The sequence below is a fragment of the Myiozetetes cayanensis genome, unplaced genomic scaffold (genome assembly GCF_022539395.1).
Source record: "Myiozetetes cayanensis isolate MyiCay16 unplaced genomic scaffold, myiCay2020 scf7, whole genome shotgun sequence".
NCBI lineage: Eukaryota > Metazoa > Chordata > Aves > Passeriformes > Tyrannidae > Myiozetetes > Myiozetetes cayanensis.
In genome coordinates this window covers 2,347,979-2,375,382 of record NW_026087964.1, presented here as the reverse complement: position 1 = coordinate 2,375,382, position 27,404 = coordinate 2,347,979, and the positions used below count along the sequence as shown (strand labels likewise).

The window sequence follows — 27,404 nt, the reverse complement described above, 5'->3', positions numbered from 1 at the left end:
ACTGTAAGAAGGAAATATTTACATCAAACACGGATCAGAAAAAAGAAGAATTTAACTATAGTCAACCAACATGTCCCCAAAAAATCAGCATCCTAAATGTTCCACTTAACCAAAGCAAGTGACAAACACCTCTTTTTTCTTTCAGGAAGAAAGCAAATCCCACCTTCCTTGCTCAGGCCAAATTCCTGCTGAAATTGGTGGAGGTGGGGGTAGCAGCAGAAGAGGGATAGCATGAGGGAAAACCTTAGCCCCCAGGACTGTAAAAACCTAAAAAATAAGGTCCTTTAATCCATATTTACATTCTCAGTGCAGCCTTGTATTACAGTAGATGAAACAGTAAAAACCCTGGGAGAGCGTGGCACCACAGACAGAGGATGTGTTGAGTGAGAGCTCCCTCTTGTCTCCTCAACTTTGCCAGGGCAGAGTGCAGGAGGTGCAGTCACGCTGTAGAGAAGGCAGGAGATGTGTTTATGTGCTGACAGCTCCCAGGAGATGATCCAGAAGCCCAAAGGTGTGGATGCTGCAACGTGTCAGTTTGTTGTGCCGGGTTTGGTGTGGGGCTTCCCCTGCACAGGCCTAGAGAGAGAAAAGGGGTTTGATTTACTTTGATGGGAAAGGAAGAGAAGGGCAATTAATGCCTGATGAGCTGATGATCTTGTTTAGCCTTGGTCTGCAGCCAGGGAGCTGCAAGAGCAGGCTGCACAATGTTCCTAAATCCTCTTTGTGCTGGTGAAGGATCTGGCAACATTTCATGTAGTGACAGCCAGCAGAAGGATGTTCTTAAGACACACTGCTAATCAATTCTTACATTAATTAAGAAAAGGGGGCTTTTTAAATTTGTCTCTGACTTCTATTGTAACCCGACCACTCCACCTGTACAAAATTGCAGAGCTCTGCAGGTGTTTTTTCTCTGTAGGAACAGAACATCCTTGCACAGGGCTGGCAACGGGGATTGAGATAAGTGAAGAATGCAAACATTGTCCTAAGCAAGGCTGCCTGAAGAGCTCTTTGTTGTCATTTCTCCCTTGGAAAGGCAGACAAGAATCAGAAGAGCACTGGCTATAATAAATATCCGCCATAACAACGACAGCCTGTTCCCTTTTTCAGACAGGTAAAAAAAATGCCTTCTGCCTTAAAAAAAATTACCTTTCTTACTATAAGCCCCATGGATGTATAACAAAGAACATGATTTTATCTGATTGAAAAGATGCTTTGATTTGCAAAGAATGAGGCTTCAGAGCTATGAATGTGCTGTCCCAAACTTTCTTGGCAACCCAGCTTTTCCAAGCACCAAGCCCAGCACTGGCTGCCAGGAGCAGCAGCAATGATTTCCTGGTGGGTCTCTGGCCACAAGCCCCAGGGTGCCCAAGGTTTGCAGAGCTGCAGACGTGGTTTCCTGCAGAGCAGGGGAGGTGAAGAAAGCGGCTGCAGGGAGGTCAATTTGCAGAAGCAAAATGCATGTGGGCAAAAGCATTTCTTCTTCCAAACCGGCACGCTGCAATTCTCCTTGGGATGGTGTTCTCCTTGTGACTCAGGATGATGGGTGGGTTGGGGTGGCAGGAGGGAAAACATAAAAAAAATGCTCCTGAGTGCATAGAAATTGGGTTACTTTTAAATCTATTCCTGTCTGCAGTGTTGTTCCTCAGGAAAGTCATCCAAGTTTGCAGCAGCCTCTCTGCTGCTGTTCCTTAGTGCCTGTAAGGGAAATAGAGGCCTGAAAAGCCGTGATGATGTCAGTCCAAAATGGCTCAGAGGGGGATTTGGGATGCAATAACTTGCATCTAATCCATGGGCACACCTGAATGTCCAGTGATGAAATCAAGTGAATGGTTTGGGGAGGGTAAGGAATGCAAAACAGTCACCCCCAGGCTCAGGTTTGGAGTGGTGCATTGGGAGCACAGAAATGGGGTTAGTTATGAGCATTATGTGATGTGCAAAGTTTTTGGGCTACCACAAGCCCTTCCTGTCTTTCTGGTTTGTGTCTACTGCAGTGGCATGGCTATGTGATTTGAATTGCATAAAAATAAAAGAAGCAAACAAAAAACCCAAACAAAACCAAAACCACAGGAGAAGAGAGCTTCTGTCTTGGTTTTGCCTTTAAGTTGCTTTTGGGCACCTGCCTGCTCTATCACCTGAAACTGAGATGTTGCCAAGTTTAAGAGAAAAGCACCAACACCTGTCACTTACTAACCTTTTACACCTGCATCTTCGTCTTCTGGTTCCTAAAATAAGAAAGGAAATAAAAAATAAATTAGTTCAAAGCTGCCAAGTCACAGGTCAGTAAACAAACAGGTGGGGCTGATGTTCCCCAGCAGCTGATATCTTTGAGACTAACAACGGACAAACCAGGCTTATTTTTTAGGAAATCCCTGCCAGGGAGTGGTGCTGCAGCTCATGTTCCCACAGCAATCCACTTGAACAGTTTGATGAATTAAAGTGTGAGGTGAGTAGCAGTAGCAGGGTTGGCCTAGGAACCCTGAGGGTGAATTATTTCTGTTGGCTGCCCCCAGGGACTTGAGCATGTTGCTAAAAATCCCTCAGCAGCATCTACAGGGGGTGGTGGTGAGTCTTACGTTGACAGAGCACGATAGTGATGGCCAGGGCGATGAGGAGCAGGAGGCAGGCGCCTGCCAAGGGAACCCAGATGACAACATCGCAGAAGAAATTCAGCTCCTTCTTCCTGCTGGTCTCTGCAGGAATGGAGAAGAGGAAAGGTTCATGAGGTGCTCACAGCTGGTGTTAAGGCCACTTCTGCTGGAGCCAAGGGAGCTGCCAAGGAGCCCTGCCTGGCATTCCACGAGGCTGGCGGTGAGGCAGAGGGCTTCCCCTGGGCCTGCAGGGATGCTCTTCATCAGTGCTGCTGCTTCCAGCATTTTCCTGGGCACTCGAGGGAGGACACACAGCCACACGTTTTCTTGTGTCTCCCGATGAGGGTAAAACCAGCCCCAGCCCCCAAGGCTCTTCCCTCCCTCCCCCTTGGCCCAGCATTCCCAGCCAGGCCCAGGCATGGTCATACTCTTTACCTTATCTTAAGCCTTTCCTAGTTGGGATAAAATGTTAAGAGTTCAATCCTTCCAACTCTGATAAAGCTCTATGGATTTTTCAGTCTTTTCCTGTCCCAAAATGCCTGCACCATCCCCCTCAGGATCAGTGAGCCAGAGCCCAGCTCTTCCCTCTCCCTCCCTCCCTCCTGGCTACCTGGATCTGGTGTCTCCAGGACGGGGTCCTTTTCGGTGATGTCATGCCGGGTGGTGGGTCTTGTCGTGGTGGGTGCCACTGTGGTGGTGACTATAAGTGAAAACAGATGAATTCAGAGTGTAGGCAAATAAAATAAAAAAAGCTCTCTCCTGCCCTTCTGCTCTCCTACCCCTGCCAGGGTATGGATGCTCCTGCGTTCAACTCTGTGAGGACTTAGATCCAGTTTGAGAAGGAGACTCCTCCAGGGAGGGTCTCCCAGGAGCCAGTAAGGAGCTGTAGCCTCCTTATTGCTTGCTGCCTGCCACCATCCTCTTACAGCCTAAGCACCCTGAGTTTTGGGACCCATGTGAGGTGAGGAGAGAGAGGGTGGTGCTGGACTTTGCTTTAATGTTATCCCTTCAGAGCCATGTGCAGGATGGAGAAGTGGGGATGGGGAAATGATGCTGGGTCTGCACAATCACCTTTGCCTTTGGGCAGGGGCAATATCATGAGGAGAGATGGCAAGCAGGGAACCTTCAGCAGGAGCAGTGGGTTGGTCACAAGATGCTTTGGGGTTTGTGGGAGAGGCGGCTCATTAAAAAGGGCATAGGCAGGAGAGCTTTATGGCAGAGCTAAGCAAGGTTGGGTGGAGATGCTGCTGACCTGAGAAGAAGGCAGGATGGCCATTGCTGAAGTACAGCATTTGGTTGATGTTCATGAGGCAGAAATAAATCCCCTCGTCCTGCTGTGTGAAAGACTTCACTACCAACCGATAGAACTTCTTGTCTCTGCCGGCCTCGAAGCGTCTGGATGTTTTCTGATTCCGCTCAAAGGTGACTCGGGACAGGGAAGAGATGAAGACAATGAAGTGAAGGGTCCCATTCCTGTCCTGGCGGACCCAGAATGCTCCACTATCCCTGTCAGTCTGACACTCCAGTTCCAGCCGCTGTCCCACCCGGAGCTGGGTGATGCTGTCACGAAACCTGACCGTCATCTCATACATCTGGCCACGGATCCCAGGGCAGCCTGGAGGGAGAAATCCTTGTTGGAACTGCTTGGGAAGAGCAAATGGTCCCTCTGGAAAAAAATCTCCTGCCCTGTCCATGGGAGGGAAGTACAAATGCAAAGGGAGGACCTTGGTGTCTGGATGACTGGAAGGTTTTGTTGGAGTCCTTGCTGGGATTGTGCATGGAGGGTGCTCAGCAATCAGCCACGTGGGCTGTACAGATGGTACTGCCCTTCCAGCTGCCTTTTTGGGGATGTTACTCTTCTCCAGCTTATCTGAAGTGAATTTCTAAAAGCACTGCCTGCTAAGCTCTCTCTTCCCCCCCTTCTCCATCCCCTCCAGAACCAATCAACTGACCTGGCTCCCTTCCTGGTGCCTGTGCTGCAGCAGCCACCCCTCTGGCTGCCCCATGCCGCCTGAGGCGATGCCGCCTTTCTCTCCACAATTCCTGAGCACATCTCAAAGTCAGCCTTTTTGGTTTACATTTTGCCCCCCTTTGAACCGTTTAGCCCAATTTCTTGGATTTGGTGGAAGGAATGACCATGCCCTTCCCAACAAAGGGGCTGCACTACCCTGTGTCCATACTCACAGAGTCCCAGAGCGAGCAGGAGGAGCAGGGCAGGAGACCCGTCCATCTTCTGCTGGGGGTGTCTGTCCTTGGAGACGGTGCAGTGCAGTTGAGACGATGTTTCTCTCTTGACCTGGACGGCTGTGTCGCTCTTTGGGGAGGATGTGATGTCATCGGGACCCTCTTGGGTAAAGAGACGGTGCTCGGCATCTGCGGCAAAATGCAGTGCAAAAAGAGATTTCTGAAGAAATTCAATTCTAAGTCCACATTTGGGGTCTTTTATCTTTTTTTGTTCTTACTCAAGGCTTTTGCCTTGATGTCTTCCCTAGAGACCCAGAGTGCTGCTGCTCATGCCTGAGGTAGGATCGGGCACCCCAGCCTGCTGTCCCCCAACCCTCTGGGGGTCCACAGCAGCTCCAGCTACACAGAAGTCATGGACAAGTCCCATCCTTTGTCTGAAGGGCCCAGGTTGTGTTTCTTGTGAGGGATTCTGCCTCCTTCTCTTGAGCACTCTCAGTGGGTCTCGTGTGGATGGCAGAGCCCAGAGTATTCTTGTACCCAGCAAGTGAGACACAGGTGTTCCACGGCATATATATACATATCATTTATCTCCAAGCACATGTGTTGCTGGCACACAGATGGTTTCTGCAGGTGTTTAATTGTCCTCTTTGCAGTTCTTCTTTGGTCAATTCTTCTTTGCAATTGCTCAGCAAAAGCCGCTTTGTGCAATTCAGGTGGTCTGTCAGCTGAGCATACCAAGAGTGCCCCGTGCCCTGGGGGATGCTTTGCTTTTTCTTTGTTTTAACAACTTGTGGTTCTCTTCTCTAACCACAGGGTCTTCCGCCCTGCCAAAAACACCCTTGTATGCATCAACAGAGAGGGCCCTTGCTGCTGCCTCTGGGTGACCATTTGCACATGGGGATGGGTGATGCTTCCTGCAGCTTCGCGCAGACAGTAAGAACAGCTTGCAAGGGGCTGGGCTGTGTTCATTCCACTGGGCTTCAAAGCCTGCTGGTGAGTGAAGAAAGCTGCTGTTAGGCTGCTGAGATGTGTGAAATTCATACTTTCATGAGGCTGTGGTAGTTGTGATGTCTACTTGAAATAGTATATTTTGGCAAAATAAAGGGGGAAAGGGTTTCATACATTAAATAACATTACAAGGGTCTGGATCTTGAAACCTGTCAAGCAAATGTGAACATCAGACTTGAGCCAAATGTCAATTTTTAGTGCCCCAGCCACCTCTAGATCAGACATCAAGTGATGCTACTTGTATAGGCTCCTTCTGGTTCAGTGGGCAGTTTATTCACCTAGCCCTAACTACAGTTCATCCTCTCTTTATAATGGGATAAGCTGCTCTTGGGAAGTGCCCATCATCATGGGCTGATGGAGGAATGTTGACAAGGAACTGAACTAGGGGCCTGCCTTGTAGTTGACTAGAGTTGAGTCTCATGTTTTCTTGGATGCTGAAGTGAGCTGGTCCCTGCCATCCATTGGGATTGCTGTGTGAGTCCTCCCTTTTCCATCACTATTACAACTCAGTGGCAGAAAATTGTATTTCAAAAGCATTTTCAAAAGCATAACCTTCTGGAGACCAAAACAGGAAAATTCCTCATTCCCATTTTTTTAGTGTGGTTCAAATGGAAGTGAATGGGCTGGTAAATGAGGATGGGTCAAAAATTTGTCAAGACGAGGTTCTCACTCCGCTGTAGAGCATGGATTCTACACTACAGTATGTAGTGCATGTCCTTGGAGGTGTGGTGATGGATATGCTGGGAGAGCTTGTACAATGAAAGGATCCTCCAGGAAGGGCTACTTCCTTTCTCAGTAGGGATATCTCACTTCTTTCTTATCTCTGACAAATGATGAATTTTATTATGAATCAGTCCACGGCGCCAAACTGGCACCCAGAGATTCCTCTCCTCTGGGTAGAGGAGATCTTGGTCCTTGCTGCTCACGGCTTGAGCTGGTTTCCATGCAGGGCCACCATTTCCTTTGTCACATTCATGCTTTGCATCAGTTCAATTTCAAAACTCGGAGGAGAAGGTGATTAATCAGACTAATTAAGAAATCTCCTTGTGTTTAGCATGCCCTGACTTGGCTGTTTGTTCTCTAGTATTTTACAATAGACTGTCATTGTTTAACTGATGACCTAAGCCAAATCAATGAAGACCAGCATTAATAACATGTTTTATTAAAAATTTCTGTTGTAGTGCCTCATTTATCATATGATTAAGGAAGAAGAAAAAATACTGGGACAACCAGTTACTTCTGCAGAGCATCATATAAGAGAAGTCAGGAGACCAGACAGGTTGATTAGGCAGTAAAGGATAATTTCTTCTTTTTCTCCCAAACTTACCAATAAGTTTTATTTTACTCATAGCTAAGGTTGCAGGGCTCTGATAACTCCAACCTCAGGTGCTTGTGATTGAGGTTTATCTTTATATACTAAGGCCAGCCTGATTCCTTATTTAATTAATGTCAAATAACTAGCAGGAGAAGACAGGAACAAGGAGAAAAGAGAGAAAATCATGCAGGGACAAGACAGAGCAAGAGGGATCCACCTGACTTTGAATGAGGCTTGGCAGGAGATGAATTTAGGATTCATTCTCTGTGCTTGCTTCTATCCATTTGACAGAGAAGGCACGGGAAATGAGAGGGAGCTGGGGCACCAGAGCTGGAGGAGATGCTGAGTTTTGGATATGTTTGGCTTCTTAGGCATCTTGTGGAAAGCTCCCTGGGACTTTTTCAAGGGCTGAGAAACTCTTCAGTTTCTTAGTGTCAGTAATACTAGACAACACATGGTGTCCCTCAGGACGTGGAAATCGCGCTGCGATGGCCGGTGAACACAGAAGGGCCCCAAAATGATTGTGCTCTGTGAGGTTCATAGTTCTGCTGCCCATCTCCTCAGAGGGCTCCTTAAGGATGTCCAGCTGCCAAGCAATGATGCTGCAGGTGCTGTTTGATCCCTGTGAGCGATCAGTGATGGTAACTCAGGAGGTGACACTGGGACTGTGTTTGCCACAGTGCTGCTGACTCTTCCTGTTGTAATCCTTCAAAGGCTTGCGTTGAAACTTTCCCTTCCTCTTTAACGAGGAGGAATGGAAAGTTTTAATGAAGATTTCAAAATCTGGTTGCAAATCACAAGCTTTTTTTTTTTTTTTTTTTTCAAACAGAGGAAAAAATAAAATGTTGAGACTCCAGCACGCAGCTCTTCCGGTGTGAAGTGAACCTGTGGTTTATGAGCAACTTGCTGCCCCCCTTTTTCTTTGTCAAAGCTGCTGCAGCTCCAAAGGGGTTTGCAGAATGTCAAGTGAAACTGTCACACAACAGGTACTCACACTCTGTGTTTCCACTGCAGCCATGTGTTTCCAATTCAGTGGTCAATACTGCCCACTCTTCTGGGTACTCTCACATGTACACGTCACACAGCTTAAAATCCAGAATGCAAACCACAAACACTCCTGTGCTCCCACCTCTTTGTGGTGTAGCCCTTTAACTGATCACTGGGTTGAAAATCTCCATAATTTCCATGCTTGTTGGTACCTCAGCTGGAAGTGTGATAGAAAAAGACCTCGATGTGTTATGAGTTTTCCTTGCAGAGGCTTCCCACACCTTCTCTTCTGATGCTGCAGAGCTCCTTTGTGCAGGTATTCAGTAAATCAGCAATCTGTGATGGCACTGTTTGGGGACTGGTGACAATTTGCTCTGCCAGTGCCCCAGCTGAGTTAACAGTGGACAGGCTGGTCTTCTGCTGCTCCAATCTCCAAAATACCACAGAGATCCAGTCCAGAACTACAAAAGTCCCAAAGGCTTTGTACTTGTATATAGACTTCCCTTAAGAAAACAAAAATTACCTGTTTGGGTCCAGTGTGTAATATTTTTGTCTGAACAGTTCCAATAGTCTTTACTCGGTGAACTGGGCTCACCTCCTTTCCAATTTCCACAACTGAATTTCTGTTGGGTTCAAGGCACTGTTTGATTGTTGTCCTCCGAGTTCAGCCCCCTTCCAGGGTCTCAGAGCCTTGGTGTTATCCCCACGGCCCTGGGAGCTGATTTCTCCTGTCACCATCAATCCAGAGCCTTGTCATGTCTGGTCTCCTTCCTTGCTGCACACTAACCTTCTTCCCTGAAGACCCTGGGCAGGAAATCGTGGTGGAGACAACTCAGGGAGTTTCTGGGTGCATCTGTGTGGTGCAGGAGGGCTTTCCCAGAAGAGGGTGTTGCTGTGCACCTTTAGTGTTAAAACCTTTGAGGGGGAACTTCAATTTCCACAGCAGGTTACAGCTAGTGGAATGGAGGAAGGGTTCCCTTTTCCTTTCCCCATGTCTCCTGCTGGCAGTGCTGGCAGTATGGAAACCCAAGGCTTGCCTGAGATTACTTGCTTCATCCATGTTGGGGTCCTACCAAGAGCGTTTGCTGGCTCATAAAACTTATTTCTACTCAATTTTGCATTTATTTGAAAAGAAACCCCAACCCTTGCTGTTGAATTAGACCCCTAAGATGCAACTCCGAGCCACAATACCTTGTTCAAAAGGGACAGAGGGGAGGAGGGATGGCTGAATCAAAAGGCAGCAGCTGGAACTTTCAGAGACTGGGCAATACAGGGGCTGGTGAAATTTGGAGTAGGTGATTGTGAAGTGATGCATTCAAGGAAAACCAGTCCTGGCTTTCTTATAGAATCAGGAGTCAAATTCAGGGGTGAAAATTTGGGTCAAGACAGGTACTACCGTGGGAACATCAACTCACTGCCCATCAGGAAAAGCAAATGGGATGTTACCAGGCAGGAATGAACTTGGGTATAAAACAGAGAACACAGACAGCTTTGTCACTGTATGGTGCAGTGGTCCAGTCCATGGCCAATGCATGGTCCAGTGCACTGTATAAATCCTTCAACGCTGTGTCTTGTTATCACCCTTCATCTCATGGATGGGACTCAAAAAAGAAGTAGTAGAACAAGAAAAGGTTGAGAGCAGGGCAAAATGTAGGATGAGAGGTCTGGGATGGATTTTGTGTGGCAGGCTAGGACTCTTTAGGCTGAAAAAATTATTTAAGTGGCTAAACACTGAAGATGTCTAGAACTGTGAGTGGCTGGGAGGGAGTGGAGAAGGATTGATTATTCCCTGCTTTTTCCAATACAGAAAGTAAGGGGCAGCATATGAAGCTGATGTTGGTGAGGCAGAAAGCAAAAGAAGTCATTCTTTACCCAGTGATGTCCTGACAAAGGACACTGTGGATGCAGAGCCCAGGCAAGTGCTTGGAAAAGAAATTCATTGTGGGTTACTCGATACGCAGCAACAGGCTCAGGAAATCTATTTAGTTAAAAATAGACTGAATATTAAAGGAGAGCATCATATATGATTGTCTTGTCATTATTCCTTAGCCATCTGCTCATAGCCACTGTTGGAGACAGAAAAGTTGTCTGGATGAACCTTTGCTCTGAGCCAAACCAGTCATTTTTATATTCTTAACTGTGAGATCTCATTTCAATGTGTCATGTTAAAGAAGCCATTTGTTACTAATCTCCACATCCATTTCCTCTGAAACACTATTAATTTTCCAATTATCTCATTCTTTAATGCAGAACACTTACATCTTCCTTGGCTGTTGACCCTGCACAAGGACATTTATCCCAACCTGAATTTTGCACTCAGTATTGATGTTAAGGCATAATGTTCTGAAGCCCTGTAGCTGGGTGTCAGTGCAGCCCCACAACTCTCCCTGAGACATCAGCCAGCAAGTTTACCTCGTGCTTGTGCTGGACAAGGATTTCACCTTGATCTTTGCTGAGGAACAGCAGCAGTTCTGCCCGTGACCCTGCCCCCGGCAGCTCAGCATCTCCTCCCTGGTGCACCTGAAGAGAGCTCAGCTTTTGACAGGACAAGGGGAAATGGCCTCAGGATGCACCAAGGGAGGTTCAGGTCGGATAGTAAAAAAAATTTCTTCACTGAAAGGGTGGTTAAGAATTGGAACTGGCTGGCCAGGGCAGTGGTGAAGTCACCGTCACTGGTAGTGTTCAAGAAACCAGCAGACGTGGAACTGTGATGTGGCATTGAGGTGTTCGGCTGAAGGTTGGACTTGACGATCTTGGAGGGTTTTTCCAACCTAAACGATTCTACTATTCTCTGACCGTATGATTGCATGATTCTATGATTCTCTGGTTCTCTGACACGGTGGGACTGGGCTGTGGTTTCTGCCGTGGGCCACGCTTGCCCTGGGGAAGGGCAGCGAGCACCCAGACTGCTGTGCCTGCCCCCGGAGGCAGCCGCTCGACGACACCGCGGTTTGGTGCTGCATTTCATGCACAGCCTGCACAGCCTGCAGCCCCGGCTCTCGGCCCTGGGAGGGAGCGACAGGATATGTGGTGGGTGAGATCACAACGCGCGGCTCTGGGGACAGAGATGTCTCTTAAGCCGCAGCCCTCCTGCCTGCTCAGCCCTGCGGGGAGGGAGGGTGGGTGCGCACCACGTGTCGGTGCCCGACCTCCTGGCTGGATGTTTTAACCACCAGCAGAGAAGAGGAGCAGAAAAACCGACGTGGCTTGCACCTGGGGCAGGGTAAGGCTCTCTCCACCGTGCCCGCAGCGTGGAGGAAGGGGTGGGACGGGACATGGGTGCAGGCAGGGTGCCCGTGGTTGGCACCAGCTTGTGGGCTCATCACAGAATCACAGAGTTGTTTAGGATGGAAAAGACCTTTAAGATTATCGAGTCCAAACCTTAACCCAGCACTGCCAAGGCCACCACTAAACCATGTCCCCAAGTGGCACATTTACACATCTCTAAATCCCTCCAGCGATGGTGACTTGACCACTGCCCTGGGCAGCTCGTTCCAGTGCCTGACAACACTGTTGCTGAAGAAATGTTTCCTGACATCCAATCTAAACTTCCCCTGGGACAACTTCAGGCTGTTGCCTCCTGTCCTCACTTTTCTTTGGAACTGCTCGTTGCTTCCCATGCTCTACCCAGGGAAATCCAGAATTCTTTACTGTTTCCTGGCAAAGCTCAAGCCCCTGAAAAAGTCAGTGCTGCAAAACTTCTCCTGCAGACGCTCAAGATTTCTGCAGGATCATCTTTTTTCCCACCTGATGCAGAGGTTCAGTTCAGGGCAAGACAAAATTTAGCCCTTTCTCATTGCCTGAGCCAAAAAATGCCAAGGAGACAAACTCCTAAGTGCCTGTGTCAGCCTGGCTGCCTGAGGGCTCCCACCCCTCCTGGGAGGTTCTGGGAGAGATGGAGAGGGCTTTGCCTTCTGAGCAGGTTTCTTTTTCATGCTGACTGCAAGCTGAGTGATTCATCTTCGGGGTTTGGAGTTTTATGCTAAATGAACTAAATAAGCTTGTCGTGTGTGATCCCTGTTGCAACAGCACGTAGATACGTTGTACCTGGCAGAGACAAAGTTGTGAGCTGATGTCATCACTGGGATTTTATTTTTTTTTTAATGTTTCGTATCCGGTGTTAATTTATTAACTAGCTCAGGAAGTGCAACTAGTAATAATGATATTCTCTCTTTTAAAAGTGTGGTGCAGCCCCCCTTCATGCACATGTATATCTTAAAGACTAAATAAGAAGTCGAACTTCAGCAGAAAAAAATGAATGTCTAAGGGAGGAATGTTAAGGCTCCTGTCATCTTGCAAACATTTAAAGGATGAGTGAGTTTTTTCATGTGAAAGAACCACTGGTGTATGAACTCAAATTTACCTTTCCCATAGCAAAGCAGTAGAGAAGCAAAATGCACACCTCATGTAAATTTATTTTTAACTTGGTCTGATATGTGTTCCAGTTAAACAAATGCTGCAATAACAAACATTTGTTTATAATCCTCCAGAAGCTGCAGATCTCACCCTGAATGCACACACTATAGATGTATTGATATACACAAGTATTTGTTATTTATTTCAGCACATAACATATAATTTAATAACCAGAAATAATATTAGATATTAAATATTAGAATAATTTTAAAGAAAACACTTCTGGTTCCTGTAAACCAGAAATTTAACACATTGCTATTTTTGGTTTATTGAATTAAATGCAGTGAAGTCCAGAAAAATAGGGGCAAGAAGTACTTATGCTGCCTGATGGTAGTTTTTTTTTTTTTCCCCAGTGGATTTTTGGGGGTTTATTTGCAGCTTCTGGGAAACATCTGATTTCATACAGTGACAGAAAAAGGCATTTAGAAAATCCCATTTAACAGATCTGATCTGGACGCTTAGAAGTCGTGCTATGACTCCATTTTTCCTGCCACGAGGACATATTAAATAAACAGCTACTCTGCACGGAGCCGTTCTGGCCAAGGACAAATCCGAAGGAATTTAAACAGCACCCATGGATGATGCATCTCCTTTCCTTTTGCATGGATCTCAAGTTTAACCATTTGTTATTCAGCCTCTTCTTTAACGTGCCTCACTCAGCTGTGTACCCATGACAGTTTATGACTCTGCAAAATTATTTTTTTAAATATATTATTAGCTTTAAAATCAGAGATAATGTCACTTTCCTATTGCTAGCTTTTTTTTTCAATTGAATGTTTTCAATTGCACCTGATTTTATTCACTGTTTTGTATCATAAAAACACAGACCACCCACATAAAAATGACCAGGCAGCTTAAAAGAATAATAATAAAAAAGAGCACTTCCAATATTAGATCAACAACTGAAATATTCTGTAAAGACTGGAAATTTTGTAAAAATGCATTTAGAGAAGTTTGACAAAAACATGAAAACTATTTACTGCAATGCCTGAAATACCTGTATTTCTGCTCTGCATCTCTGTCCTTTGAATATTTTAATTCTTTCAAGGTATGCACTGTTTATATCTTTTTTATAATATAGAATATATATTTTCTATATTCTCTATATATTGTCTCTATATTATTTATTCTATAAGGAACATATATGCAGTATGCTCTAAGAATAGATATGATATATATACTATATATATATAGTATATATATATACTATATATACTATACAAGGTAAAAGGAATAACAATAATAACAGACTGTTGCACCATGTAATTTCTGTTCTCTTTTACAATTTCTTGCCCAATAATTCGTGGGGATGAGCACAACACAGGTAATGCTTTGTGCTTGAATCCACAGGTCTGCAAACCCCTCCTTGTCCTCTGCAAAAGCCTTTCTTCTTCGTCCAAATTTTGTGGTGTCTCCTCTTGTCATTTCAGATGACATCATCTATTTACTGCTGAAGTGAGGGTTTGGCATTATATATGAAATCCCATTATTTTCCCTTCTAGGGGTGGATGTTCCTTGCTGCAGGAAGGAGGGTGACAGTGGGAGACAGGAGAAGGCTGATCCATCCTTGGAAGGAAACAAGGAATAAATCAGGGACCCTCATTTGGCAGGACATCGTGGCTGAAGCGACGCTGTGACAGGCACTGCCATCACCTCTCTTTCCCTCTCTGCATGGATCCAGGGATTAGGCCATTGACAGAGATGCACAGAAATACTTTCCCACTGGTTTTCACGATGGAAGAATCCCTTTGCCCTATATATTACAACATAATGTAGCATCCCTGACCCTTGACTGGCATCATCAGTGTACTCTCAGCATGGAAGTTGCAGACATCAGGGGACTCAGCTAATTTTCTTAGGCATAAAAACATCTTTTTATTATTGTTTCTGCTTCTTGCTTATGTATGCTCTGGGAAAAAGTCTGTGAGATGGGAGGAGTTTTTATTCCATCGGCTCTCGCAGCTGTGAAACCTGCAGCTAAAATCTCTCCCAGGTTTACTGACTAAAACACCCTATTGATGACTAGAGAAATTACTAGCATTATTTTCATCATTTCCATTGGTAAACTGCCCAAAGCTGTGTTTCAACAGGCCAGGCACCATCCTTGGCTGTTGCTGTCCCCTCTTGTTTTTACTGCACACATATGATGTGGTATCTGGGTGGCTTGGTTTTGTTTTGTTTTGTTGTTTTCAAATTACAAAGGAATAATGAAGCCTAATTGGGGAATTCAGACATGGAGCAAACTCTTTGCTTCAGGTGGGCAGAGAGCTGAGAGGTAAATCCCTATCCTTTGAGCAGATGTTACTGGAGTAGGGATAAGTGGCCGAAGTCTTTCAAGACAGCACGGTGCTGTCTTGGTGGGTTCCAGCGAGGGTCAGATGTTGTGGGGATGTCCTGAGCAGGGGGATGGTGGAAGGAGGAGTGGATTGGGCAGGGCTACACCTGAGGCTGCTCACCTTCCTGTGGGAGAGGAGGATTGAGGTGTGCAGCCTGCCTTTTGCTGCCCAGACCCAGCCCTGGCTGCTTGGCCATGGGAGGCCACCTCCTGTGCTGGCTGAGAGGTGGGAGAGCTGAGGAAGGCACAGACATTACAGTCAGGACACCTCAAGTGTGGGAAAGAGAACTGGGATTTCAAAAGCAGCTGCAAGCAGGGGGAAAAACCCTGTTTTTGAAAGAATAAACCTTTGCCCGTGGGAAGTCTCAAAGGGGTTTTCTTACAGCTGTCTTGTGAAAATTACATGTCAGAAGAACCAACTGCTGCCTGAGGTGAAGCTCTGTGCACTACTTTCAGGGTAGGAAATGGTGGGTTTAGTTCATTTGAGCTCTCACAGAGGACAAACTGTGAAGTACTGGAATCAGAGATGCTCAGAGCCCCCCTCCCCTGCAGCATCTGTGGTGGGATGGGGTCTGGGGCCGATGTCCCCTGTGTCCATCAGCTGGGTGGTCTGAGAGCTTGGGTGAGTGTCACAGCCTGGGAAAGCTGGCTCAGCATGGTCCACTGCTGGCTTTATTGCTGCATCATGTGGGGTAAGAACCTATGGTCTGGTTTGAGACCAAGCTATCCAAAAAAATCATTATTAAAGTGGAAAGTGGCAGCTCCGTGTGGCTGGGTGGGAGGGGAGGGGATGCTGCTCTTCCAGTATGATGCTTTACACTCACAAGCTCGTCACAAGACTGTGTTAGCCCCATCCCTGGGGACTCTGGAGTCACACCAGCCCTTGTTTTGTGGGCAGCTGTAAAGACACATGCAACGTGCAGGACAGGAGATTCCTGCTGCTTCTCCAGCATTAAAAATAGCTGTTGGCCTTCCCACCCACGCTGGAGACAGGAGGTGTCTGGACCACCTTCCCTTTGCCCTCCCAGTAGCTGGCACAGCCTTGTGCTGGTGCATGTGTTTGAGCAGATGTGGGGCTGGGGGTGCAGCTGAGACCAAGTTCCCACTGCCTGTGCTAAGAAAGATGCCAAATTTCTAGCCCCACATCTGCCTTGGAGCCCTAGGCAGCAGCTGAGCCTTGCTAACATCCCTTGGGGTGACCTTTTCTGATTCTGGCATCACTCAGGGCTCTGCACACATGGGTGTTGTTCAGGACTCAGCACACATGGACATCACTCAGGGCTCTGCACATGTGGGCATCACTTGGGGCTCAGCACACATGGGTGTTGTTCAGGACTCAGCACACATGGACATCACTCAGGGCTCAGCAGGGCTGGGGCTCAGCACGCACAGACATCACTCAGGGCAGTTCCTGATGGCTGTGCCGTGCTGATGGGCTCAGGGCCAGCCCCTGGCTGCCTCTGTTTGCTCTCAGAGGTGGTGTTGACCTTCAGGCCCAGCCAGGTGTTTGGCCTTGTGTGCATGTCTTTGTCTGGCTCTCCTCTCCCACTCTTGGCTGTTTGCAGTCTCCCATGGGAGAAAACACCCTCCCAGATCTGCTACCCCCTGGAGCTGCTTTAATTCTTTCTTGGGCAGGTGCCATGGTTCCTTGCTTGCTGCACAACTGTTTCTCTCATCAAGCAGGGCCTCAAGACACCAGAGCAAAATGGCTGAATGATAAATTCACTTTTGCTATTAAACATTCCTGCACAGGGTCTTTACAATGTACGCAGGGTCCTGCCCCCACCCCATCCCTGCTGGTTGTTCTCAAGGAGTTCATTAACAAAATCTTATCAATCAGCATTAGCAGGAGCAACCCTAAAGCTCCCAGCACCTTTCCAGCCCACCTGAACCCCTTTGGTACACCAGCCCCCTTCCCCCTGTGCAGACCCAGCTGTGACATTTGCCCTGCTCAGCCCCCTGTGAAAAGTGCTCAGGGTGCCGTGGAATCCAGGCTGGTCCTTTCACCAGATGTTGTGCCGGTGAAAACATTAAAGTTGTGGTCTGTTGCAGGAAAGAAATGTCTCTTTTCTGCTTCAAGCCCACGTCTGTCCCCTGTAATGTTCCTTCTGGGTCGTGTCCAGGCAGTGCTCAGCATCATGCAGGGGAGCCGGTGGGATTTACTGCCGGTGGATGCGCAGCCACAGCCTGCGCCGAATGCCTGGGGAGAGACAGTGCCCATCAGTCCCAGCACCCCTCCCAGTTCCCATCCCATTCCTGGGCTGTCCCAGGGCCTGACACCCCTCGTCTTCCCCCAGGGCTGGCAGGATGCTTACGGTGGAGACGGTGGGCGATGGAGATCAGGCTCAGCAGGAGGAGCAGGACACCAGCAGCCAGAGGGATCCAGATCAGGGGGCTGCAGGGACCTGGAGAGTGGGAGGGGACTCAGAACCTGGCACCATCCTGCCCTGGCAGCTTTGGGGGATGGAGTGTGGGGTGGGAAAGGGAGAAAAGCAAGGCAGGCCCTCAGAGGAGGGGTAGAGATGTGAGCACATGAGAAGTTCTTTGAAAGATGCATCACAGAATCACAGGATGGGTAAGGCTGGAAGACACCACAGTGGGTCACAGCAGGGTCATCCTAAAGCACATGTCCCAGGATTGTGTCCAGAGGGCTTTTGAATATTCCCAAAATATTCCCAGTGAGGGAAATGCTACAACCCCTCTGGGCACTCTGTTCCAGTGCTCAATCACCCTTACAGTAAAGAAGGCAACTAAGGGAACTAAGGAACTAAGGGAACTAAGGGAACTAAGCTCTGAGCTCATGATAACCTAAACTGAAATGCATCCTGGCCCCTAAACCTGTGGATATCTCAGGGAATCCCTCCTAAAGGGAGAGGTCAGCTCCATCCAGAGCAGTGGGTCCAGGTGCACCCTGACACCCACTCCTGCAGACTGACATTGTGGTTGCCCCCAGGACAAACAGGTTTGTCCCCAGGACAACCTCCAGCTGGACCCTGGGGGCCCCCAGGAGCTCAGCAAACCCCTCTTGCAAGGCAGTCTGAGCCAACCCCATGTCATACCTTTCTTGCTGATAGCTTTGCACTTGGTTATGCACCTCATGGGCTTTTTGGAGACCGGTGTCTGAGTGGTCTTTGAAGGCAGAGGCAAAACATCCACTGAGGGACAAGGAGAAGAAGAGGATGGTCAGTGTAGCACTGAGTGCAGCAGAGATCCCAAACAGCAGGCAAGAAGGGCTGGAAATTTTGGCCCTTAAAACTAGTCCCAACCAGTAACCTCCACAAAGGGCTGTGTCACCCAGAGGGGACGGGAGCTTGACCCGAACCTCTTGGGGGCCACAGAAGTTACAAAGAGCTTGTAAAGGTGTTAATCAAACAAAAGACTAGGAAAAGAAGGGCAGAAGGCTTAGGCAGAGAAAAAAAAAATCAAACTTTTTTGAGCTACATTTACTGCCACGCACCATCTCATCAGCACTGCACAAAATCATGGGTAGCGGGAGATTTCAGTAGCACTGGGAGGTTTTTAGGGGTCCCTGGATCTTTTCCTTATTCAGATTGCTCTAATCTTTGTTCAAAATGGGAATTTTTTTTTCCTGATAAAGTGAGGGCAGGACTTAATTCTGGTGTATCTGAATTACAATGGAGCATATTCATCTCTCAGTAAAGTTGGTCAGAAAAAATATCCCAGTAATGTAATTTAATAGCTGTATGTCTGACTGCTCAAACCACACTTCTTCAAAATTTTAGGTGATTTAAACCTAATTTTTCCGCTTCTATCAAGGATGGAAATTCCTATGGAAACTACCGTGCTTTTACATGGAAAGATGAGACATCAGGGGCCTGGGATATATCTGCACAACTGCTCCTTTACATTACAGTAGACTTAAAGAAAAGGAACTTAAAGAAAATTTTTTTATCATGAGAACTAAAACGAAAAAAGGAAAACATCCAGCAAAGCCTGAATCCTCCCAGAACACCTGCTGTTTTTCAGTTTTTAATTGGAGTGTCCTTGATTAAGCTGCACTTCAAGCCTGTTTTTCATGCTTTGCACAGAGATATGTGCCCAGTTGATAAAAAACAGTTCTCCTTTATCTTAAAACAGTTTTTCACTAAGCCAGCAAGAATCCAAAAGGGATTTCTTAGGCATCTCAAAGTGTCGGGGATATTTGCAAAAACAACCCAGAAAAATTGGGACACTGGGGCTGCTTTAGGGTCAGAAGTGTAGCTCTGCATTTTGGTTAAATAAGTTATTTATATCTTGGTTAAATAAGTTATTTGTCTCCCTTAAAGTCTGCAAAAGGAGGGCTAAATCCTACTTCAAATACATTAGTTTTTCTACATCAACTCCTGCTCTCTGGTCAAAGGGAAAATGGGCTGAAAAGAGCTTCTGTATGACCCAGATGTCTCTAAAGCATTTCTCCCCCAGTTCCCACCTGCAGACAGCTCTGATTTCTGGTTAGAGCCCCCCAGGGATAGCAGGATGGGAGCCTTGAGGAATAAATTCCATTTCAGTTATTTACGTGAAGGATGGGCTTGAAAGCTGCTGTCAGACCCACCCCAGAGATGTGAGGGGTGATGTCCTCCATCCTCAGGGTTGTCGCTGGGAGGGAGGGTAAGGAATAACCATGGCATGGAAGGACCTGGGAGCTGAGCAGGGCACACATCCAGCCTCTCATCCGAAGTGCAGCGGGGGATGAGAAATACAAACGGCATGGCAATATCTGATATTGGGCTGAGGGTCTTCCCATGGAAATCCTAAACCACTAGGACTGATGGGGTGCTCAGGGCATGGCCACAGCAGAGCAACTGCTGATGGCAAAGGGACTGTCTCACGCAGCTGGCCAAAAAGTTCCTGTATTTTCTGCTCTATCCGGTCTCATAGATCTCTTCAGAAAAACCGCAGAGCCCCAACCTTGCATGTCAAAATTGAGAAGAATCTGCCAACCCTCATCACCCCTTACACAGGGGGCCTCATCACAGGCTGCTGGTGGCATGTTTTGGAAGCCTGGGGGTGATGCTTACCCACATTGAGCTGTGTCCCACTGCCCAGGAAGAGCTGGGAGGACTGGGAGACGGAGCAGTAATAGATGCCGTTGTCCGAGGCACGGAGGTGGCTGATGTGCAGGCTGTAGGAGTTGTGGGCATTTGTCCCATGGACACTAAACTTGTCCTGGCTGATGTTTGCACCATATGTGGTTTTGCCCATCAAGTTGGAAAATATCAGGAACTCGAAGATTTGCCTCTCCTGGCTCCAGCGGTACCAGTACAGCCCAGTGTGCTCCTTCTTCAGCTCACAGAGGATTTCTGTTTTATTGTTAGTCTGGGCTAAAATATGCTCTGGAGTTTGGGATAAGAGTAGGTTTGTACAGAAGCCTAAGAAAAAAGAGACAGGAACACACAATTATTATTTTGTTTTCTCAGAATCACAGAATATTCTGAGCTGGAAGGGATCCACGGGGATCATCTAGTCCAGCTCTGAAGTGAATGGCCCATATGGGGATCAAACCCACGAGCTGGGTGTTAATAGCACCATGCTTTAACCTGAGCTAATCTCAGGGTTTCATTATTTTTCTTCCATGCTAAGTACAGATTTTCTTGATGGGCTTAATAAAAGCAAGTAGTCACAGATGAGGGGATCACATAAGTGAGAAACAGGAGCAGTTTTACCAGGACACTCCCATATTTCCTCACAAACCTTTTGGGGTTCACCAGCTATTTTTCTGTCAAGCCTAGTTGTAGAGTTTGCCCTGTAAAAAATCATCTAAGGAGGAGGCTCAGTGTCAGGGAGAGCGATGGAGGGATGGTTTGGAGAGTCCTCACGGCTGTATGTGTAGGGCAGGGCATCCCCACCTGCTCCTGTGGATGCCTCTCTTCTGTCCTCCTTTTCCCTGTTCTTTTTAGAGAATAAAAAAGGTTGTTTTTTTTTTAGCCCCTTAACTTATTTTCCAGGTTTTTCTTCTAACAGATGCAATGCCGATAAACATCTCAGGTGCAGAAGAAAGACCAAAGAATGTGCAAAACATCTCAAAATGCACCAATTTTACGGTACTTTTCTGACAATGTTATTTTCATAGGAATTTCGAGACGTTGGGAATGGAGAGGGAGTGAGGGGTAGCGGTGGGGTTCAAAGCTCTGGTTTGGTATCACATCTCCCTGTTTGGGCTTTGCAGCTTCTGTTGGAAATTATCTAAGTTGTGTTTGGCCCAGGCAGATGTGAGCGGTGTCTGTGTGTGAGGGAGAAACTGTCCTTGTGAGAAGGATAACAGGTAACTTGTGATCCTTTCTGTTCAGCAAACAGTCCTTCAAAACTCCAGATACTTTGAGACCGAGTGAAAAACAGCCAAGTGAAAAACAGCCCTCTGAAGATAAGGACGGTCTCGCTTCCCCCGTCTGTTTCCCAGGACCATTTTAGAGCTGTGAAAAAAACTCAACAATACACATTTCTTGTCTTTTTAAAATTTTTTTTTCCTTAAAATGTCCCTTTTTCTTCAAAATCCCAAAGCTGCTTACAGTAGCTGATGCATCCTCATGCGGTCCTGCAAACCCAGTGGTGCGGGAATGGGTTGGAATGACGCAAGAACACCTGAAGCCATCACTGTGGCGCCAGGCCTGGATGTCCCCCATGTTCCCAATGGGACAGGCAGAGGAGAGGGCTCTGGTGACTGATCCAGGTCCAGAGCCTTCCTCTGTCCCCACACTGATGACCCCATCTCTGCAGAGCCCTGATATTGCAGTGCTGAAATTCAGGCATTGCAGCCGCAGCACTTCACCACATCCTCTGGCTCTGTGACAATATCAATGTCTCCTTATCATTAAAATACAGAATTTTCAGGTTTTAGGGTACAATTGTCCCAAACTTTGCTCTGGCAAACACCCGTGTGGTTTTTAGGGGTGAAATGTGTAGGGGTATGGGGGTTTCAGGCTGCCCTGAGGTCTGGCTGGCCACTTAACTCTTTCTGGCTGGGAAACTTAACTCTTCATGAAAAGCTTCTCCTTGAGCTGTTGGAGAGATTGTTAAATGAGTCAGAAAGGATGCAGAGGGATCCTGGAAAATCTCAGCTCAGTGGACAAGTGGTCAAGCTCCAGTGGGGTGAGCTGGGATGAAGCCAGAGCAGAAAAACCCATCCTCTGTCATACCTTCACTCTCCCTCCAAAACCTCCCTGTTCCCTTTTCTGGTGGGGGACCACAGGGAATCATGGTGATTGCACGTGCTTGGCCAGACCAGCCTTAAAAATGGTCTCTTTTCCCTTTATGTGTGCAGAGCAAACTCTCATTTATTGACGTTTTCTGAGCGGGCTCGCCACCATACAGATCTATAGGATATTAGGCAGCACAGTTTTATAACACACCAATTCCAGCTGTGGCCCTTGGGAAATACTCAGTCTTTGGATGATTTAGAAGGAAATTTGATGGGATGTTTATTGCCTTCATGCTACGCAGGCAGCATAGACAGGTGCTACTTTAATTTCTCCACCAGCAGCTTCCTGCAGTCCATCTTTACTGAGGGTGCAGTAAAAACAAACTCTGTGGTGTCTATACCATTATGTACTGAGCTCTGTATAAATTATAGAATAGAATAGAATAGAATAGAATAGAATAGAATAGAATAGAACAGACTATTTCAGCTGGAAGGGACCTACAGTGACCACCTAGTCCCACTGCCTGACCAATCCAGGGCTGACCAAAAGCATGTTGCTAATGGCACAATCCAAAATCATGCGGAGATAGGTGATAATATCCTGTAGATCTATACTATGCCTGTATGTTTAAACTCCCATCATCCAGATGCTGTGTAACGCATCCCACGGGCTCGAGTAGAGCAGAGGAGAGGTTCCACTACGATTTTAGGTGCCCTCAACCCTTAAGAGATGCGTCCCTCTTACCTGGGATCTGGAGGCAGATGCAGAGATGGAGCCACGGCCGGGCCATGGTGGCAGAGTCAGTGACAGAGGGGTTTGTGCCAGCTCCCCCTTCTCCACCCACAGTCACCTCCTGTTGGAAGGGATGGCTTCACCTCAGGAAGTTCTTCCCCGTCCCAGCGCAGATGTCTCACCAACGGCTGCCAAAGCGCATCTGCCACGGCAGCACCTGGAGCCTCAGCACGGCAGCTTCTTCCACGCTGAACCCCACGTCTAGCACTGCACAGGGGACCTCAAACCCCCTTTAGGAACATTTAAAAAAAAAAAAAAACCTCATTGATTTTTAATTATGATTTCTTCATATTTCACCGCCTAGTTATTCTTCCTTCTTTTAACCTACTTCTATGAAATTAAAAAAATGACTAACGGAGGAGCTCGGCATTAAAGGCAAAAGCAGGGATGGATGAATTTTGGCTGGTTTCTTCCCTGCTGAAATCAAAAGGCATTCAAAACAAGGAAAAGATGCAGTTTGACCTGTGGGGCTGTTTTCTTCAGCAGAATTTTTAGCAGGAGGTGTTTTTCTCTGGAAAATGCTGAACGCCAGACCAACCCACCATAAAACAGAGATGTGAGGCATCACAGAAAACTTTGAAGTCAAGAGCAAGAAACCTCAAACAAATTTGTGGCTGAAAAACCACAAAAATAAGGAAATTCTGCTGGGGCTCCCCACCTCACAGCATGTGCTGTTTTGGTAGCTGTGACAGCGCTCTGAAATATGCAGAATGTCATGATTTTATCATTCAAATGGTAAAATATCAGAGTGGCTTTGAAATGTCTTTGTGAGGAAGAGGTTTGAAGCACTTAGGGTTTGGGATTCAAAGATGGGAAACACATAATGTGAAGCTAAAGGGGTGAACTGGTGTCAGCAGCCTTCAATATTTGCATGATCAGGAAAAAAAGTAAATTATTTATTATTTATTTATTACTTTTATTTTTTTACTGCTCTCTTTGCTGCCAAGTGAGGTTCAGTTTTATGTCCCTCTTGAGCAGATACTTGAGATCTTTACAACACCCCAGCATCTCCCCAGCAAGGGGAGTCTCACATGGGGCCACTGAGAAACTTCCCCCAGGGTTGAGCTGGCAGATGAATACAAAAAATTATATTGCATTTTCTACACTGTAAGTTTTTGGACCATTTTGTACTACATATTTCCATGATGATGTAACACGTCCTCTCCCCTTCTCTGTTCAAAATAGTTTCCTGCTCGAAGCTGGTTGCTAACTGCGAAAGCCTTGCCACAAAGCGCTCAGCTGCTAAAATTTAGGGTGGGCTGAACTTCTCCTTAACTCTTTCCTGGCAGGAGAAAGTAATTTTAGTGTTTTCAAACCCATTTCAGTGCTTTTAAGCTCTTGTTTTCAAGAGCTGAGCCCCTAACGTTGGACGGAGCAACACTTGCCTCTCCCCTCCTCACCTCCTGCTCATCTGCCCCCTTTTGTTTCGCATCACTCCCAAATTGGGGCCTGCCCAGAATGGGGCAAAACACCTCTTTTTTTGCGTGGGGGGAGGGCAGGGAGTGCTTAATATGAGAAATACTTCTGCAAGTGAATTTTCCCTTTATCCCTGTGGTGAGGTCAGTGAAATGAGTCCAGGATCCCTGGCTGTTGCAATGGCTGTGTCTCTCTTTTCTCCTCTTGTCACCTGGAGCATCTTCAGGCTTCCTGGCCAGGACAAGAGTTTGTCCAAGAGCTGGCTTTTGTCACCACTACAACCTCGAACACGGGGATGTTACACTGGGATGATTCCCCAAGGCATTATAGCAGCTTCCCTGCAGCACTTTTACCTATGGAAAGAAAAAGGAATATGTGCCATGTAAAAGCGTAGTGTGTGAGCAGGAACAGGGACTAACTTTAATTTTTTTTTTTTGAAGCTGCTGTTTATACGCAGTGAAACCGTTTACTGACTGTTCCCAGGACTGGGTATCGCTCCTGCAAGAAAACATTTTGAAGGAGGGATGCTTTTGTCTGGCAGTCCATCGCCAACAAAAATCAAAGCGCTGTGGGAACGGGTAGGAGACAGCTGCTGTTTATGACATCCCCACGTTGTTTGGGGCTGCTGTCCTGGGAAGAAAGTAGGGGAGGAAAGAAGGGTGCAAGTTGATCTGATCTGCACACATAAGCAAGATTTGTTGGTGACCTTGCTGGGGCACAGCGGCTCCTAATCACGAGTGTTTGGCTAACGGCTGGGCCAAGGTGGGGGGGAATCACTGAATTTTGGTGCTTTTGCACAATTTTTAGGGTAATTTTACCCTTTTTTTGACATTAAAGACAACCATCCCTGTCCCCAGCCCAGCCAATTCCCTGTGGACCCATCCCAGTGGGAAACAGCCCCTCTTCTTTTTCCCCAGCCTGCATCCTGGCCACCTCACAATGCTGACACTCACTCCTGGTGCTTTGTTTCATTTTTCACTGTCTCCTTACTCCCTGTGATGAGTTTCCTACAGCAAAGTGTTTCTTTTGGGGGCTGGAGAAAAGCATTGGGGTAGAAAAACATGGTTTACAGCCAAGAAGCAGGACCTGGCTGGAGTTTCATCTCTGTTAAACTCCTTTGCTTCAGCAGAGGTAACTGCATCTGGGCTGTAAATTCAAGGCCAGAGAAAACAGCTGCAAGAAAAATAGGGGGAAAATGCATTCTCTATGTGCTTTTGGGGCTATGAGGGCTGACTTTTGGGGCCAGGGAAGGTTGCTCAGCCCCAAGTCTGGTCCAACACTGTCCAGCTGGGCAGTACCTAGAAATAAGGGCCTGTTGGGCATAATGAAGTACAGGACAGAAACTCCCTGGGATTCAAGCAGCCACATGTGAATATTTTTGTCCATTTTTAATTTTTTTTGAAATGGTTTTATTCCCAGGAAGGGTGTAGCTCCTGGAGTATTTCATTAGGGGTAAAAGCAGTGATGAAAATGATAGCATTTTCACTGAGTCAGATCACAGAATCACAGAATATGCCAAGTTGTAAGGGACTTACAAGGATCATCGAGTCCAACTCCTGGCCCTGCACAAGACCCTCCCCAACCTTTTTCTTTGTGTGATAGTAGAAAAAAATTCAAAACAAAATAAGTGGGTCAAATTTTCTAACTGCTGCAAGCTAAGATGTGGTTTGTAGGATGAGGTTGGGGGGGGCCTTTGCAGGTGCAGATTTACAGCTGTAATTCAGCTGATGCAATATCACAGCTGAGACTGCTGACATGTCATGGGGTTACCCCCAAGGTACATGCCAGTGTATGATGAGCTGGGTTGTGGCATGGAAAAATGCTGCTTTTAAAGACCAGATACCAAAATGGATCTAAATGGTGAACTGAGTAAATTTTCCTGCCATTTCATCCCCCTTGGCAAACAAATCTGTGCTTGGGGGGTGGTTTGGAGGGACTGTGTGTGTTAGAGGTGTCAGGTGTGAGCCCCATGTGTGATCTCCCCCCAGATCCCAGGTGCTAATGGGGTGTGCAGCAAATGAGGGGGCCACGGGGGGATTTGGGAGGATGGACGCTGAGAGGACAGGCTCCAGCTCTCCCTCTTCAGGATACTTGGTGCAAGCAGAAGTTAGCGTGAGCGAGTGGTGACTAATCCTGGACCCCCCCAAATAGATAAGGGGCAGAGCAGGTGCTGCCGTTTGATTTCAGTTTCCTAATCAGTGTTGAAGAGGATAAGGAAAGACAAGGGAAGTGTCCTTGGGAAGGCAGCACGTGGAGGAGGAAAAGCCACCGAGAAACCAAACACAGGTGTTATTATCCCAAAACAACGACCTGCCATGGCTATAAAAATCACCCGGCGGAGACGTCGGGACCACCTTTCCCTCAAAGGTGCCGAGATCTGCTGGAACTCTGCAGCGACCGTCTCCATCTTCCCGGGACTGCCAGGACATTCAGCCAAGGATTGGTGAGATCTTATTACTGGGGTCCTACTCTGCCTCTGCCTTGCTTCTCCCGCATCCCTTCCCCGTCCCCTTCCCGGGAGCTGCCGGGTGGCGGCAGCTGCCGGCTCGGCCGCGGTCACCCTTTCCCACCTTCCCCACGTTCCCCTTCCCCCGCGCCCGGGTTCGGCGTCTCCCCGGGGGGTTTTTTCGGAGGGGCGGGTCGCGGGGTCGCAGCCTTGCTCCGAGGGTGGGCCGGTGGTGCGCTCGTGTTATGGTAGCTTTGCCCTGAGACGGAGCCGTCTCAGACCTCGTGCCCTGTTCACCATGATGACCGACATCGTTAGCAGCTGGAAGCTGGAGCAGTTCGTGCTCCAGAAGTGTCTCCCCGCAATTTGGTCCCCGGGGTCCTTCCAGGGCCCCGAGGCTTACCAGCAGCTCTGCCAGCAGTGGGAGAGCTGGTCGGAGGAGAACAAAAAGCCCAAACCCACGAACAAGTGCAAGAAGCGGGCAGCTTTGCAGGGTTTGCTGATGGTGGGCAGGGAGTTGTCCAGATTGCTGAAGGAGGCTCTTGAGAACGTGCAGACCTTGGAGCAGGACAAGGCTGAGCTCAAAATTCAGGTGGACAACCTGCGGGCGGAGGTGCAGGGTTTGTGTGGGGATTCTCTGCGGAGCGCCGTGGAGATCACCCGGCTGGAAAACAAGCTGGGGTATGAGAAGCTGAAATCGGAGGAGCTGAAGAAGGAGGTTGGCAGGTGGATCGGGGAGACCCACGACGCGCAGAGCGCGGTGCGGGCGGTCCTGCAGGAC

At 47.6% G+C, this 27,404-nt stretch overlaps 2 protein-coding genes across 2 annotated transcripts; both read right to left on the bottom strand.

Annotated features, from left to right (window-relative positions):
• Nucleotides 1-405: 405 nt before the first annotated feature.
• LOC126652142 (T-cell surface glycoprotein CD8 alpha chain-like) lies at nucleotides 406-4,931 on the bottom strand. The gene is given in 7 exon segments (XM_050338751.1): nucleotides 406-576; nucleotides 2,192-2,222; nucleotides 2,574-2,690; nucleotides 3,199-3,288; nucleotides 3,841-4,203; nucleotides 4,773-4,836; nucleotides 4,839-4,931. Coding segments are annotated over 7 exon segments (798 nt in total). The 5' UTR covers nucleotides 4,926-4,931; the 3' UTR covers nucleotides 406-530.
• Nucleotides 4,932-16,992: 12,061 nt separating this feature from the next.
• On the bottom strand, nucleotides 16,993-26,606 carry CD8B (CD8 subunit beta). The gene is given in 7 exon segments (XM_050338748.1): nucleotides 16,993-17,033; nucleotides 17,149-17,238; nucleotides 17,893-17,988; nucleotides 19,852-20,202; nucleotides 22,714-22,798; nucleotides 22,800-22,991; nucleotides 26,532-26,606. Coding segments are annotated over 7 exon segments (930 nt in total).
• Nucleotides 26,607-27,404: the final 798 nt, after the last annotated feature.